General features: G+C 41.0%; 1 protein-coding gene across 2 annotated transcripts in view; it reads left to right on the top strand.

The window, feature by feature from the left end:
- Positions 1-6,512: 6,512 nt before the first annotated feature.
- Positions 6,513-17,763, top strand: part of TMEM67 (transmembrane protein 67) — a 59,528-nt gene continuing 48,277 nt past the window's right edge. Inside the window, exons 1-3 of one of the 2 annotated variants that reach the window (XM_077810012.1) lie at positions 6,513-6,696; positions 10,100-10,188; positions 16,325-16,418. In XM_077810012.1, coding sequence (XP_077666138.1) covers positions 6,513-6,696; positions 10,100-10,188; positions 16,325-16,418 — 367 coding nt within the window. Of the gene's footprint in view, positions 6,697-7,105; positions 7,219-10,099; positions 10,189-16,324; positions 16,419-17,763 lie in introns of those variants that run through there. The other variant, XM_077810013.1, reaches the window with a different exon arrangement.

The following is a 17,763-nucleotide window of genomic DNA, read 5'->3' as shown; positions in this document are numbered from 1 at the left end:
ATATTCCCATGGTTGTAGCCGCGTGTTGCACGCTGCATAATATGTGTGAAGGTAAGGGCAAAAAGTTTACTCAGGGGCGGACTGCCGAGACAGAATGCCTGGCTGCTGATTTTGAGCGGCCAGATACCCCAGGGCCATACTGCCTAGCTATGCGGGGAAATGCCCAGCATGCAGAAACAAAGCCAGCATTCTACATTTCTCTGCCCTCAACCCGCTTCAGAACTTCACAAAGCAAAACCACTTACCAGGGGACTCCTCTCCTGCTTCTGGCTCACCAAAGAGCGACTGCAGAGACTGGCTAGACACCTCTGGAGTGAAGAACAGCCCCTGACTGGACTCACCATCAGGCGATTGTGCCATGGACTCCACATCTTTTTCAGCTTCCACCTCTTCATCAATGACTTCCTCTGGATTTGGTACACTTTCCACTGGCTCCAGACCCACCAAAGTATCCACGGTGCTCTTGGTGGTGGAGGTGGGGTCGCCTAGGATAGCATCCAACTCCTTATGAAAACGGCAGGTCTGGAGTGCAGCACTCGAGCGACCGTTTGCCTTCCTCACCTTATGGTACACGTTCCTCAGCCCTTTCACCTTTGCACTGCAGCATATCCCTTTTCACACAAGCTGCACGCAATCTGGCCGTAGGTATCGAAATTCCTACAGCTGGAGTGCAGCTGGGACTGGTCAGCCTCCTCTCCCCAAACACTTATCAGATCCAGTAGCTTCAGTGGTCCAAGCGGGAGATTGTTTGCTGCATGGAGCCACCGTGGTTCCCTGGGAGGATGCAATGTGAGCTCTCCATGCTGCGCAAACAGGAAGGGGAATTTCAAAATTCCCAGGGTTTTAAAGTGGGAGGGATGGAAGGTTGTTTACCTGGCAGCAGAGTTGAAACTGCTGACCAGAGTGGTGAGGATGGGCATTGTGGGACACATTCTGAAGGCCGATAACAGCACTAAAATCAAGCGCGGTGTCTACATTGGCAGTAGAACGATAAAACCTTGGGACAAAAAGCCTTATGACACTCATTGAAGTGGTTTTATTACAGCACTGCAACTGAGGAGTTTCGTCGCAAAAATTGGCTTTGTGCAGTGTGTACACCTCTGCTGTTTCATTGCCAAAGGTTGCCTTTTGGCGAAAAAACTTACCAGTGTAGACCATGCCTTAGAGACTGGGCATTACGAGAGAGCATTAAGTCAGGATTCTGCTCTCCATTTGAGTAACAACTATCTTCAATTTTGGTTTGGAAATAGGTGCCGGTTTTTCTGGAAGGAGTCTCCAGCTTTCTAGTCTTGCTGCATAGGGACATATTTTTCTTATTATTTTATTGTGAAAAATACAAGATAGTTGGTGGAACACAAAATGTAGGCGGATTGAGTTTATATGACAGCTGGACCTCTTCGCTGTCTCCAGGAGAGATGTTACTGGTGCAGGAAGATAAAAGTCTCTGTCACCAGGTAACTAGACCCTTAAGAGAGTCATTGTTACTGCTGAAATGTGTATCCAGTTGGGAACTGCTAGGGAGCAATTGGTGTGATAAACTTGGTATGAGTTTGCAATAATACCACACAGGATCATAAACTGTCATGTAATTTTGTGTCTGGAAAAGGATGGTCAGGAATAATAATGAAGACATCTAGTGTACCGAAGTTTTGGTAGGGTTTAGAGAGGCAGGAGAGGTACAGGGGGGTTTTCTTAGCTGGGGAAAAGGGAGAAGAAATTACCCTCTCTCTTTCCTTCTCATCCAGCCATTTTTCTTCTGCACCATAACTCTGCCCACCTTTCTAAATAAAAAGTAAAGCAGAATAAAATCAAAGGTGAGCTGAGAGAGAAAGGTATCTAGAGTTGTGTCCCCTTTGCTGTTTTCTGCTCACTGCTTCTGATTTTACCTTTGCTTTGCAGGCAAAAAAAAAAAAATTAAATCTATTTTGATACAAGTTTATTTCTCCTGCCTCTGCCTTGGTCTATACGATCCCCTTTTACTGGGTTCTCTGACCTTATATTTTATTCTATTCTTATATTCCCCTTTCTTTGTACCTTTTCTCCCAGCCTACTCATCTTTTTTTCTTCCTTATTTCTCATCCTATGCCTCCCTCCCTCCCATTTAATCAATGGACACAATAATACCAGGGTACAAAATATATTGGAATGACTGAACAGGTCGTGCATGTGCAAGAGTGGCACTATATGTGAAAGAAGGCGTAGAATCAAATGAAGTAAAAATCTTAAATGAACCAAACTGTACCATAGAATCTTTCTGCATAGTAATTCTATGCTCGAATAATAAGAATATAGCAGTAGGGATATATTACCAACCACCTGACCAGGATGGTGATAGTGACTGTGAAATGCTCAGGAAGATTAGAGAGGCTATTAAAATAAAAAAACCTCAGTAATAAAGGAGGATTTCAACTATCCCCATATTGACTGGGTACATGTCACCTCAGGACGGGATGCAAAGATAAAGTTTCTTGACACCTTAAATGAGAGCTTCTTGGAGCAGCTAGTTCTGGAACCCACAAGAGGAGAGGCAATTTTTGATTTAGTCCTAAGTGGACCACAGGATTTGGTCCAAGAGGTGAATATAGCTGGGCTGTTTGGGAATAGTGACCATAATGTAATTAAATTTAACATCCCTGTGGTGGGGAAAACACAACAGCAGCCCAACACGGTATCATTTAATTTCAAAAAGAGGGACTACACAAAAATGGGGAAGTTAGTGAAACAGAAATTAAAAAGTACAGCGCCAAAAGTGAAATCCCTGCAATCTGCATGGAAACTTTTTAAAGATATCATAATTGGGGCTCACCTTAAATGTATACTCCAAATTAAAAAACATAGTAAGAGAACCAAAAAAGTGCCACCGTGGCTAAACAACAAAGTAAAAGAAGCAGTGAAAGGCAAAAAGGCATCCTTTAAAAAGTGGAAGTTAAATCCTAGTGAGGAAAACAGAAAGGAGCATAAATTCTGGCAAATGAAGTGTAAAAATATAATTAGGAAGGCCAAAAAAGAATTTGAAGAACAGCTAGCCAAAGCCTTAAAAAGTAATAGCAATGCTTTTTTTAAGTACAACAACCAATGGAGCCACTGGACAACCGAGATACTAAAGGAGCACTCAAGGCTGATAAAGCCATTGTGGAGAAACTAAATGAATTCTTTGTATTCAGGGCTGATTCCCCACTCCGGCACTTGGAGTAAAGAAGGTGCGGGCCCGCAAGGATTTTAAAAATTCATATGGGCCACTCCAGGCTGGTATTAAACTTCCAAGGTCACAGCTTTTCTCTGACCTTGGATGGGTAGACGCTGCCACCACCCAAGTGCAAACCACCCCCCACCCCACTCTTTTTGAGAACCCAGGAAGGAACACTTGGAAATTCCTTCCTGTGGGGTGCCCTCAAGCCCTTTCACATACACCCCACCCCGGGAAGAGCTCAGAAGAAAACAAAGGAAATAAGCTGTTGCCACCAGCTAATTAAACAACATGCACAAACCTCTTAGGGACACAAAAATTCAATCCTGTTTTTAAAAAAGGTAAATTTTATTAAAAACAAAAAGAAAGGAAATACATTTGGAACTTAGGCTTTTTGCTAGATTTTAAAAGAAACAATTACAAAAATTAAGCATCAAGACAGCTCTTTTGAGGTTTAGCTTAAAGATTACAAGCAAAAGATCTATCTGGCTTTAAGATTAAACTCGATAAGTTTATGGAGGACATAGTATGATGGGATAACATGGTTTTGGTAATTAAATATTCATGGTAAATAGGCCCAATGGCCTGTGATGGGATATTAGATGGGGTGGGATCTGAGTTACCCAGGAAAGAATTTTCTGTAGTATCTGGCTGATGAATCTTGCCCATATGCTCAGGGTTTAGCTGATTGCCATATTTGGGGTCGGGAAGGAATTTTCCTCCAGGGCAGATTGGAAGAGGCCCTGGAGGTTTTTTGCCTCCCTCTGTAGCATGGGGCACGGGTCACTTGCTGGAAGATTCTCTGCTCCTTGAAGTCTTTAAACCACGATTTGAGAACTTCAATAGCTCAGACATAGGTGAGAGGTTTTTCGCAGGAGTGGGTGGGTGAAATTCTGTGGCCTGCGTTGTGCAGGAGGTCAGACTAGATGATCATAATGGTCCCTTCTGACCTTAAATCTACGAAACTATAAAAGAGAAGCATTTGGGTTTAGCACAAAGGAGTTCACAAGCCAATAAGAAAGAAAAGACATAACCCTCATAGTGTTTATTTTAGACATTCCTTGATCTGGGGTTTTAGATAAGTAGGTTTGAGGTATGAATTGATGTTTTTCATACCTGGTTTTAAAGCTGCTTACAGCATTGCTACTCTGTGTCTCCGCTCTCTGGAGAGCGACACAAAGGGAAAGCTTTTTTCCCCAATTTTAAAAAGTTCTAGCCCTCCCATTGGCTCTTTTGGTCAGGTGCCCACTCCCTTTCCTTTACCTGGGGGATTTTCTTATCCCTTTACAGGTTAAGCAAGCAGAGAACAACCACCAAGAGGGACTTTATAGCTAACGGGCTGGCTGGGTGTCCATAAAAGGGAGCTACCTGCCACTCCCTTCATTTACCACAGCATCAATCTTCACGGCTGAGGATGTGAGGGAGATTCCCAAACCTGAGCCATTCTTTTTAGGTGACAAATCTGAGGAACTGTCCCAAATTGAGGTGTCATTAGAGGAGGTTTTGGAACCAATTGATAAACTAAAGAGTAATGTCACCAGGACCAGATGGTATTCACCCAAGAGTTCTGAGGAACTCAAATGTGAAATTGCAGGACTACTAATGGTAGTCTGTAACCTATCATTTAAATCAGCTTCTGTACCAAATGACTGGAGGATAGGCAATGTGATGCCAATTTTTAAAAACGGCTCCAGAGGTGATCCCGGCAATAACAGGTCGGTAAGCCTGACTTCAGTTCTGGGCAAACTGCTTGAAACTATAGTAAAGAACAACACTGTCAGACACATAGATTAACATAATTTGTTGGGGAACAATCCCTCATCAAAGGCTCTTAAGCAAAGTAAGCTGTAATGGGATAAGAGGGAAGGTTCTCTCATGGATCTGTAACTGGTTAAACGATAGGAAACAAAGGGTAGGAATAAATGGTCAGTTTGCAGAGAGAGGTAAATAGTGGTCCTCCATATTCATACATGATCTGGAAAACAGGGTAAACGGTGAGATGCCAAAATTTGCAGATGATACAAAACTACTCAAGATAGTTAAGTCCAAAGCAGACTGCAAAGAGCTACAAAAGGATCTCTCAAAACTGGGTGACTGGGCAACAAAATGGCAGATGAAATTCAATATTGATAAATGCAAAGTAATGCACATTGGAAAACATAATCCCAACTATACATATAAAATGATGGGTTCTAAATTAGCTGTTACCACTCAAGAGAGATCTTGGCGTCATTGTGGATAGTTCTCCAAAAACATCAACTCAGTGTTCTGCAGCAGTCAAAAAAGCGAACAGAATGTTGGGAATCATTAAGAAAGGGATAGATAATAAGAGAGAAAATATAATTTTGCCTCTATATAAATCCATGTTATGCCCACATCTTGAATACTGTGTGCAGATATGGTCGCCCCCATCTAAAAAAAGATATATTGGCATTGGAAAAGGTTCCAAAAAGGGCAATATAAATGATTAGGGGTATGGAACGGCTTCCATATGAGAGATTAATAAAACTGGAACTTTTCAGCTTGGAAAAGAGATGACTAAGGGGGGATATGATTGAGGTCTATAAAGTCATGACTGGTATGGAGAAAGTAAATAAGAAAGGCTTATTTACTTCTTACAAACACAACTAGGGGTCACCAAATGAAATGAATAGACAACAGGTTTAAAACAAACAAAAGGAAGTACTTCTTCAATCAATGCACAGTCAAGCTGTGGAACTCCTTGCCAGACGATGTTGTGAAGGCCAGGACTATAACAGGATTCAAAAAAGAACTAGACAAATTCATGGAGGACAAGTCCATCAATGGCTACTAGCCAGGATGGGTGGTGATGGTGTCCCCAGCCTCTGTTTGTCAGAAGCTGGGAACGGGTGACAGGGGATGGATCACTTGGTGATTACCTGTTCTGTTCTTTCCCTGGGGCACCGGGACCTGGCCACTGTCGGAAGACAGGATACTGGGCTAGATGGACCCTTGATCTGACTAGTATGGCCGCTCTTCTGTTCTCCCTCTTTCTACCACCCTCACCCATTCTCTAAATTAACTAGCAGTCTTTTGTATTTTTCTCCCTCACACCACACTGTGCTTTTCTCAACCTGATGTTCCGCTGTGGGGGAGGGGAGAAGCAGTCGCACAGCCACCAGCCCACCCTTTCCTCCCCTGTGCAGCTCCCTCTGATTCCTAACAAGAAGGACCCGCCTTGAACTGTGTCTGGCCCCTCTGGCTGTCCGTAGCTGGGGCTGTTCTTTACTCGTCGGGGGAGGTGGGGCTCGCCAATCACCGCGGGGGGTCGGGACGCGTAGAGGCTGCTGGGATCTGAGTAGCCATGGCGACGGTGGGGCGCTGTGGCGCCGCTGCGCTGCTCCTGGCGCTCAGCGTGCGGCTCTCGGCTGGGCAGAGTTTCTCCCTGCCTCTGCGCCAGCCGCAGGACTGCGGCCATGCCCGTTACTTCGATATCTCCAGCCTGGCGTGCGGCCAGTGCGGGCCCCACCAGGGGCGGAGCGCCAGGGGTGAGAGCGAGCGAGGGGCCCAGGCGGGGGAGTCCTGTCTCCCAGCAGGCGGGGCGGGGTGTGTAAGAGGCCTAGCCTGCCCCCCGCCGCCTAGGCATTGGGGGTGGGTGAACCCCCATCTCTTGGGGAGAGCTGTTCTTGGAGGCTCAGCTCCGTCGCGGGGTGGCAGAGCCTGGGCTGAGGGGGCTGCGTCGTGTTACGGCCCGCTGCGGGCTGCGTTCCCGAAGTACCCGTTAAAGCCGTGTTTGTGGTGGTCCCGGGGAGCTGAGCGGCGCGTCACGCTAAGCAGGGGCAGGTGGGGGTTTGTTCAACGTTTTGGCTCTTACGACGCTGAACCGTTTGTTTTAATTCATCTTTTGCATGGCAGAAATCGGGATGCTCATTCTTTGCACGTGAACTATTTGCGAAGGGTGGCAAGTCTCCAGTGATCACCCATGGATAGTGGGGTAGTGATGCTTCTAGGGGAAAGTGGTGATCTAGGGAATTTTGTCCTAAGACTTTTTGTTTTTCACAGTAGCATAGGTGGGTTGAATTTACAGTACATTTACCATCCTGGGGCAGTAACTTTACCTTGTGGGAACGTTGCAAGACAAGTTTCTCATTTCTGCGGTGTTCAGTTTGTTTGTGGTTTTGGGTTTGTTTTTAAGAATAGGAGTAAACCTGAAATGCAGGTCTTATTTTTATTGTCTAGTTCTACCACAATAATACTGCTGAGGAAGAAATTCAGTTTCCTCCAAATGTATGAATCTTGGACAGATATGAAGCAGAGAAAGAGGAAGGTTTAAAAAAATACATCATTTTGACCAGCTGAATGTAATTCCGATGTGATCATCTTTTTTTCATTTCGTGTAACAATTGTCCCAAGCGACAAGCCTAGAAATGAGAAAACAAAGTTTTAGTCTTTTCCTTTTTGTGTTAAATATGCGTAAATGTGGTGCTCATTAACTGAAGAGTTGATAGTATTAGTCAAGGTTCTTTCCACAATACGTGGCTGACATACGATGATGTTTATAAGTATTTCTGGGTCTTTGACACTTGTAAATTTCTGCAAACATTTACTTGATCAGATAGGTCCAGTACTGTAGAATCTCAAAGATACAAATACCAGAGTTACTGACTGAAGGGTCACAGGTGCCTGTATCTTAAAGGTAGGCACATCTGGGCTGCCTGTCCCCCACAACCGGGCAGCCACTTATAGCTGTGGTGAATGCTGTTTTCCCCTCTGCCTCTCCCCTGGCTGGGAGGGGGACAAGCTTGCAAGCTCGGAGCTTGGGAAAGAAACTTCTAAAACTGCTATTGAAACCTGACCTGGAGTGTAAGCTGCTGGAGCCTGAGCTCTGGAGGAGCAGCTCAGTTTTAAAGGACCACAGCCTGCACCACTCAGTGGTTTGAGCATTGGCCTGCTAAAGCCAGGGTTGTGAGTTCAATCCTTGAGGGGGCCATTTAGGGATCTGGGGCAAAAATTGGGAATTGGTCCTGCTTCAAGCAGGGGGTTGGACTAGATGACCTCCTGAGGTCCCTTCCAACCCTAACCTTCTATGATTAACCACGCACTGACACTGCGGTGCCTCAGGGTGCCTCACTCATCACCCTTGCAGCTGGGGCCATCCTCACTCACCGCCCAGCCACTGCAGAGCTGTGAGCCCCTGCTCTGAGCAGTCCTCTCTGAGGAGCGTCCAATAAAGCAGGGGTGGCCAACCTGACCCTGAGAAGGAGCCAGAATTTACCAGTGTACATTGCCAAAGAGCCACAGTAATACATCAGCAGCCCACCATCAGCTCCCTGCCCCCGCTCCCAGAGCCTCCTGCCCACCAGCAGCATTGCCGTTCAGCGCCTCCCCCTCCTTCCCCGCACCTCCTGATCAGCTGTTTCATGGCGTGCAGGAGGCTCTAGGGAGAAGCGGGGGAGTGAGGGCATAGCAGGTTTAGGGGAGGGGGTGGGAAACGGGGTGGGCAGGGCCTGTGGCAGAGCCAGGGGTTGAGCAGTGAGCACCCCCCAGCACACTGGAAAGTTGGCGCCTGTAGCTCCAGCCCCAGAATCGGTGCCTATACAAGGAGCCGCATGTTAACTTCTGAAGAGCTGCCATGTGGCTCTGGAGCCACAGGTTGGCCACCCCTGCAATAAAGGCTTGTTCAGAGTTACAAACGTTTGAGTTACAAACAACCTCCATTCCTGAGGTGTTTGTAACTCTGAGGTTCTGCTGTAGTTCATTTCAGTTTATTCAACAAGTTCAGTGCAATAAGTAGTTCAAAGTTATGAAACAGATTGGGACCTGAAAAAGCAGGAAAACTCACTTTCCTCTTTGAATCTATATATAAAAACTAGGGGTGAGAAAGGCAAGATCTACTACAGTAGTACCTCAGAGTTATGAACACCAGAGTTACAAACTGACCACCACGCGTCTCATTTGGAACTGGAAGTATGCAATCAGACAGCAGGAGAGAGAGAGAAGCAAATACAGTGCAGTATTGTGTTAAATGTAAACTACTAAAAAAAAAGCAATATTTTTCTTCTACATAATACAGTTTTGAAACTTTACTAAGTCAATGTTCAGTTGTAAACTTTTGAAAGAAGAATCGTAACACTTTCTTCAGAGTTAAGAACACTTCAGAGTTATGAACCACCTCCATTCCTGAGGTGTTTGTAACTCTGAGGTTATAATGTTTTATGTGATCTCTCCAGAGCTTAGAGCATTTAGAAGAGGTTCTATTTTGAAATGTATATACATAAAAAATTCAAAACATGCTGTTGATACATGAGTATTGTATATTCATGTGAAGAAGGGAATAATGGATCAGAAAAGTTCTGAGAATTTTTTTAAATGACCTTGCCAAATTGATTATTGACATAGTTCAATATTTTACATGTTTAATTTTATATCCGCTTTTGTTTTGTAATAGAAATAGCAATAAATGTAAACAACAATTGGTGGCCCTGTTCCTATGTGGCATGGTGTGCCTCAGCTTTCATAGCTGAAATCAGTGGAAGTTGCGAGCACTACACACTTTGCAGGATCAAGCCCGTTGAATAGTATTTGCAGTATTTGAAGATAGGTTATTTTACTATTCATGTTTGAATAAAGGAAAAAATATATTTTAAAAGTATTGAATTTAAAATAGCTTACAAAATAACTTTGAAGCTCTTTGCACACAAAGAAGACAGTTGTTTTCCTGGTTATCTTTAATCTTTCAGAGTAATTCTACTTTTGAAGGGTAAAAACTGAACTCTGACATGAACATTCTAAAAGAAGTGGAGTGTTTTTACTGTAGTTCTTATTCAAACATTGTAGTTGTTTAAGTAGGAAATTGCGAGTCTTCATTTAAGAGCTGTAGCAATTGCTCTACAATAGAGTTAGTTTTATTTTCACCCCAATTTATACAAATAAACCCCATTTACTTTTTAGGTATTTCATGTGTATGTCTACCAGGATTCAAGATGGTTTCTAATAATGGTGGGCCTTCTGTTGTTTGTGAAAAATGCCCAGAGAATATGGTAGGTATTAAGCTTTACATATTGTGATATGATGATACATTTTTGTAGTTTTACAGGTCTTCTATAAGTTTTATTTTTTTAATAAAATTTATTACAAAATTTCTTACTTAATTTTGTTTGGAAAATTTTAACTTAATGTTTTAATAGCAGTATTTTTATTTAGAACTATTCAAAATTTTGTGTTCAGATATTGGTAAGAGTGCCATATTTATGAAACTTGTGATTCATCTTACAACAGTTTTTAGCTGTCTATGGCAAACATGGGGAGCTTCCTCTGAATGTAAGATGAGAAAAATGTTTTTAATTTTTGTGGGAAAATTTGACTTTTGTAATGTTTAAAGGCTGTACTTTTTATGTTTGCAAAAGTGAGTCATTGCCAAGAAAATTTCAGTGAGGCTAGAATAAAGATACTGAAATAAACAGTAGTAACCAATGTAAATAAGGTGATAGGCAAGCGTAAACCTGCCTTGAATAACTTTTTCGTTTGCTCATTCTCTCATACAACCAAATACTTTGCTAACCAAACAAGTTGTAGAACACACAGGTTGCTTAAAAGCTGACCAATTTAAGCATGATTTAAGAAAAAATAATGTATAAAATGTCATGAGTGAGCAAACTTAAGGGTATTCTAAATTTTGGTTTAATCTCTTATCAGTCCTTGCTTTCTTTATGGCTATGTCTACACTGCACTTTCATCGGTAAAACCTTTGTCGGTCAGGGGTTTGAAAAAAACCACACCCCTGAACGACACAAGTTTTATAGTCAAAAAGCAGTAGGATGGACAGCGCAAGATGCTCTGCTGACAACAAAGCTACTGTCCCTCATTGGGGGTGGCTTTATTTTTTTGGCAGAAGAGCAGCTACGCTGTGTACCTTACAGCGGCAGGGCTGTAGCAGCACAGCTGTGCCCTTGTAAGGTGTGCAGTGTAGACATAGCCTAAGTGACTGATGGCTGTGTCTCTGCACGAAGACCACCCCTTCATGAAATCCCTAGGCTCAGTTGTTGGGTTTTTTGCTTCTTGTCTATTTTTGGCATTTGTATAGCTTAGACTACCATAATGCCTAGACTGTGGCCTTCCAGCTTTGGTCATCTTATCTCTACCTTTAACACGAGCAGCGACTTTTACATTGATCTTCAAAGATATGTATCTTATGAACTTTTGACTATTACCTAGTAAATTCTTATTGCCTATCTAGACTAAGTAAACTTGTGACTTCATGTCAGCTTCTTTAATCTCACTGTTTTAAAGACAGAGGTGTTTCTTGTCACTCTAGCAAACCTCCTCGGGCATAGCTCCATTTCTGTCTTCCTTCTTTATTGTAACTAAGGCTTACTATATCCTTCTGTTGCAGGGTGGATTGAATTTAAATTGATTTTAATCACTAGTCAGGAAGACTCGGTTTAATCATGGATTTCTACATAAAAGTGCATTCTTGTTGGTTGTTCTAACCTTAATACATATTCTTCACAACTCAGAGATAGATGTAGGTTTCATTTTTAGAAGATACGCACTATACATTTTTAAAGCTATTTATTTTTAAAACTTTTCAGATTAGTTTTACAGCTATATCAGAAAATGAATGATAGTTTGGCTTTTTCATTTACCAAAGGTAATTGAAGCAGATATTTATGAAGTCACTGGGAAGTGAACGAGCTTCAATCCAACAGGTTAATCATTAATATTTGGAGGATTTTCTTGCCATGCTGTGTTAGGAGGAGAACATCACCAGACACACAAATTGTTTTATTTAACTAAATTTTAAATTTAATTTAAATAAAGTTATGTATTCTGGATTTTTTCTTCCACAGCAAACATATTTTAACAAAACAAGCATATGAATTTAGTTTAACATTCAAGTGTTTTAAAATCAGGTTTGTTTAAATTGTTTTTAACTAAAATAGTTAAATTTTTTTTTTTTAAAGCAAAAATTAATTTGATTGTCGGCCAGGTCAACATGAGAAAACTTAAAATATTGGCTTCTGCAGCTAACTCAGTCGTCTTCACCTTCATTTTCCTCTTTGTTCATAATCTGGAAAAGAAAAACCAGCTTTCCTGCTTTTTCAGGTCCCAAATGATTTCTCAATTTGGAATGAATTAGTCCAAAGGAAGAAAATATTCTTTCTACAACGGGAGAAGAAGCTACTGCTGTTAAAGTGAGGATTATCACTTCAACAGTCTCCGAATCCAAGTGCTTAAGTGACTTCCGCTAGTTCACTGGTGCGACTTTCTTTAAAACATCAGTAAACATATATTTCTTGGATGGTTCACCCTTTGCTCTGAAGTTTATTATAGTTGGCATTATAGAGAGACGATTCCTGGATGTCCATGTCATAACTAACTCCTCTTCAGCAGTTAAGGTTTGACCCTGGTACCGAGTATTGAGAATATTTGCAAGAAAATGAGCTGGAGATAGTGCTTGTCCCATTTGTTTTTTTTAAATGCTTGTAATTTAACTCCTGTCATTGCATATTTCTCTTTTTAAGATCTCCCTCAGTTCCTTCCTAATTTCAACAGCATCAGCAATAAAACAGCTATTTCCCTGCATTTTGTTCAAGGCTACAGAAATAGGCTTCAGGGTACTCCGCATTCATTCAACATTTCTCTTAAGCCCAATGTTGAGAACTTTGGCTGATAGTGTCATCTATTTTTTTCATGATTTTCTTCACAAACTGTCATCAGATTAGGCCAGTTCTTGATATAATGCTCAGAACAGTCCACTACCGCGTTCCATCTCATGTCTTGTGGGAGAGTTAACTTGGTTCCTCCCACTTTTTTCAGAGCAGCTGCTGCAAAGTGGTTGTTACGAAAGTATTTTTCAATTTCAACAACATTAGCCTTTATTTCTGGAACACTGAAGTCTTTGGCTAGGAGGTGCATCAAATGAGCACTGCAACCGTATGCTGTTAGCTTGGGACTCTCTTCACTTTTCTACATTTCTTCTCATCTTGGATACATTTGCAGCATTGTCTGTGACCAAGCTGCATACTAGACATTTGAATCTTTTCCCCCAGTTTGTTATAGCTTTTCTTGTAAGAATTCTGCTGTGTGTGAACATTTCCTGATGTCTCAGTTGTTTCTGTAAGGAAGACATTCCCTTCTTCTGTTGTCACACAGGCACATACAACAGGGTCATTGTGGACATTGCTCCACCCATCAAGACTCAGGTTAACAATTTCACCCTCTAGACCTTTTGCACACTGCTCAATTTCTCTTTCATACACTTTAGCCAGCAATTTGCTGGCAACATCTGTTCTGTTGGGTGGACTGTATCCTGGTCTTAATGACTGAACCATGTTAATGAAGTGTGGGTTCTCAGTCATACAGAAAGGAGAGTTTGTTGCATAAAGAAACCAGGCAATTTTCCCATCAATTACCTTTCTTTGTAATCTGCTAGTTCTTATCACAAATTTATCTGTAATTGTTTCTGGATGATGGAGATTTTTTTTTTCTTTTTGCTACGGGTGATATGCTGTGGTTATGTGACATACATGATGTGACTGAAACACTATCATTGTCAGATAACTCTGAAACTGTAGAAAATGATGGTGATCTTGAAGGTGGATAGTCTTCAGAATTCTGTATGTTGAGGGGTGGCTTCTCCTAAACAAAATAAGTCAATGCAGTTATTTTATTATTACTATACTGCTCATTTAGTATTACTCATTGCATTCACTGACACTCAATACTACTTTAAACGTGGAATTGTAAAAGGAAGATCTGCCTATTTCAGCTATTTATTTTTTAATCACAACTGCATCTAAAATGATAGTACCATAGAGTAACCACTTTATTTTTTGCTCAAACATGAGAATTCAAGTATAGTCCAGAAGGAAGACAGGCAGTCCTTAAGAAAGAAGTATGAAATAAAAAAGTTGACCAACCTGAAGATCCTGCATGTTCAGACATGTTCCTTTCATCATCTTCAACGCAGCTTCTTCCTGAGAAGGAACACTTCTTGCATTTCTTTTTTTCACTATTTGCCTTTTGCACGCATGCCTGTTTTACCCACAGGTAGAGGAACTTCATTAAAATATCCCTAAACTGCGTCTTTTTTATGGCCTTCTGCTATTATAGGTTTTCCCTTCTAGTGAGATAATGGTATGGTAGATCTCAAATCAATGAAGGCTACGCTCATAAAGACCTCAAGACTTCTGGAATATGCTGCTTAAACAGTTTCACTTTTGTTTCTACTGCCTGTCTCTCCCTTCTCACATTTATCTCCAGATCTATTCCAGCCCCAACAATCTTCTATTCATTGAACTTTTTGAAACTTTGCACTTTTAGAGAGAGGTAAGGGATTGACTTTGTGTACACAAATTTGCAGAGGGACAATACGGTTGAGGTTTGTTATTTCTCTTCTATATATTTATTTAAAAACATTTTTGCTGTTAACAAGTGTGTTATCTCTGGAGACACAAATCTATAGTTTGAGAACTGCAAAACTAAACATCTCTGATGGTATCTTCTAGAGTGAGCACTGAGTCCCATTGGGTGGATGTATAGATTATTTAGGTTAATCTTCGCAGAAGCCCCTGGACCCCCATAAGATTGGGTCCCTAATCCATGAACTATTGGAACTCATTTACAAAACTTTTCTTAAACATTACTTGAATATATTGTCTCACACTATAGAATTAGAATTTATAATCCTTATTCCATGATGAGATATCTTTGAGTTATAATGTATCTTTATCTTTAGATAAAAGAAAAGGAGAACTTGTGGCACCTTAGAAGTGAGCTGTAGCTCATGAAAGCTTATGCTCAAATAAATTTGTTAGTTTCTAAGGTGCCACAAGTCCTCCTTTTCTTTTTGCAGATACAGACTAACACAGCTGCTACTCTGAAGCCTATCTTTAGATAGGTTTTTTTCCCTCAAAAAAAGCATTTTATCAAAAAAAAAATCTGATTTTTGATTTTTTTTAAAGTCATTGATTTTTATCCCCCTATTCTGCTGTCTATAATCTGGCATTCATTCTTGGACCCTATGGTAGGTTTTATGCAAAGATAGGATGGGAATAGTGGAGAAGGAGAGAGATATTCAGTTCCCAATTCCTCCTCCCTCCCCCCCCAGTCATGCTCTGCAGTGGTGGTGTAGCTTAAGGTACGTGTGTACACGTGAACGCTATGGATGTACAAGACTCTATACAACTACATAGGTTCTAGGCTGCAATTGCTTGACCCTCAACTCTTCCATTTCCACTGTTTCCCCATCACATTTGGCTATAATCAGGGCCCTACCAAATTCAGAGCAATGAAAAACGCATCACGGAGCGTGAAATCTGGTCTTTTGTGTGCTTTTAACCTATACTATACAGATATCACAGGGGAGACCAACATTTCTCAAATGGGGGGGGGCTGACAAAAAGGGGGGGTCAGAAGGCTATGGGGGGGTCTTGGTATTGCCACCCTTACTTCTGCACTGTAGGGGATTGCCAACTTTACTTCTGTGCTGCTGCTGGCAGGGTGCTGCCTTCAGAGCTGGGTGCCTGGCTAACAGCTGTCAGTCTCCCACCAGCAGCAGTGCAGAAGGGTAGTAGTACCACAACCCCGCCTACAATAATCTTGTGTTCCCCTCCCCCCCCCCCAATTCCTTTTTGGATCAGGACTCCAACAATTACAGCGCACTGAAATTTCACATTTAAAGTCCCATGACCGTGAAATTGACTAAAATGGACCATGAATTTGGTAGGGCCCTACCTATAATCACTTCTGCATTGGTGATAAGTTGTCAAAATCCATAGCATTCATTTTTTTATTAGATGATGTTACACCATTTCTGTTGTAAAACAAGCACTTTTAAACTACACTTTATTTCCAAGATGGCATAAATGGATTTCAACTAATGCTTTAAAAAACAAACTAAAACCTCCTCTTATACTCTAACTAGGTACTGTATTGTGACCTCAGACTTTTGAAAAGATCAGTCAGATCCCTAAATCTGAATGGCGCCCCATTGAATATATTGATGGTTCTCCTTGCTAGGGTCTCTAGTATGTTCTTCAGACAGCTTTGTGAATGTTATGCATGTTAGAATACCTAGATAATTTCTATTTTAAATAATGTATGTGTCAGATTTTTTTTTTCAGTTCTAGAGGACTTTTATAAAGGATTTTACATATATTTTAAACTTTATAGAGTGGCGTTACTGAAGATGGATGGAATTGTATTACTTGTCCTAAAGGCTTAACTACAGAAGGAAAATGTAAATGCGCCATTAATGAAATTTTAGGTAAGAAATCTATACACAATATGAAATGCTGATGATCTTAAACATCTGACTTTATCAAAACAGCATTGTATTACTAACAAATTAATAAAAACAGCAAGCCAAAGTTATCAAAGTATTGCTGTTTACAGTTCTAATGTGTGTTTAAAAAAAAATTCATCTTGGTTTTTTAAACCCATGTCCCCCAAAAAACCATAAACCCATAGCAGACAAAACTGTGTCCTCTAGCCATTATTCCTTTCATTTGAAAGTTGCAAATAAAACTAAAGACTGATTATTCTTATCGGACCCCTTCTGCCTACCCCGGGCAGGTAGCAGTTCTGACTGAAGTGGAAAAAATGCAATAATAACAGCAAGTTTATCAAAATGTACTAGTTAAAAACAAAGATAATGAGATTACAGCCATGTAATACAGAAATTACTCATCCTGCGCAAGGAACAGCAGGATAGTCTGGATAAACAGACTACCCTGGATTAAGGATAGTTTGTCTCATGCTGCTTCTGAGACATGTGGTCCAGTGCTGCAGCCCTTAGTTATGTGAATGGTTTCTGACTTTAAAAATATGGGTTGCAGGATTGAGCCTGTAGCCGGTCAGTGTCCACCCCAAGAAGATTCACTGATGCATATGAATGGACACAGTAAATACACTTCAGTGTTCATTTATGTCAAATACACATTTATGTTGTTCCTACAACACTTCTTTATAGATAAAAAGGCAAGCGTAGAATTATCTTGATTTTTTTTGTAGACCTGCTTGAAGCATAAAAGGCTTTTGTCAACTTGGTGTATTTAAGATCTTACTCATTGCTGCAAAGTGGCACAGTTCTGAAAAACTCTTTTTAACAGGAATTATTGTAACTGAATCATATGTCTCCTATTTCAAACCCTTTTGGATGTAGAGAAATCTGATTATTATTATCTTGCATTGCTCCTATTTTCAGTGTAAGACACAATGTCATCCACACCTCATAGCTTGCTTTCTGGCTACGTACCAGGAACTTGCTGTAGAAATGTTTAGTATTGGTTATCCAAAACAGTTAGATTTTTTTTTAAACAGAAACCAGATGTCTTTGTACTAGGTTCATTCTTCTGATCACTAAGTCTTAAAAAGGTGGCCTTGAGGGTGGCTTTAAGATACACTGAACTGTCATTTAATGTTAAACTGTGTTCTTTTTCTAAGAACCAGAAAACAGTTTTAGCTGAAACATCTTCCTTTAAGCATCATGAGGGTTACAAAATACATTTCTTATCCCCATAGCAAATAGTCTAAAAACTAAAAGTAAAAAATATGGAAAAACTTAAACAACCCCAAAGAACTTTGGGGGGGAAAAAAAAATCTTGCATTTG

This window comes from Eretmochelys imbricata, chromosome 2, assembly GCF_965152235.1.
Source record: "Eretmochelys imbricata isolate rEreImb1 chromosome 2, rEreImb1.hap1, whole genome shotgun sequence".
NCBI classification, from domain to species: domain Eukaryota; kingdom Metazoa; phylum Chordata; order Testudines; family Cheloniidae; genus Eretmochelys; species Eretmochelys imbricata.
The sequence above is the reverse complement of the archived record's forward strand: the minus strand, read 5'-3'. Positions and strand labels throughout refer to the sequence as shown.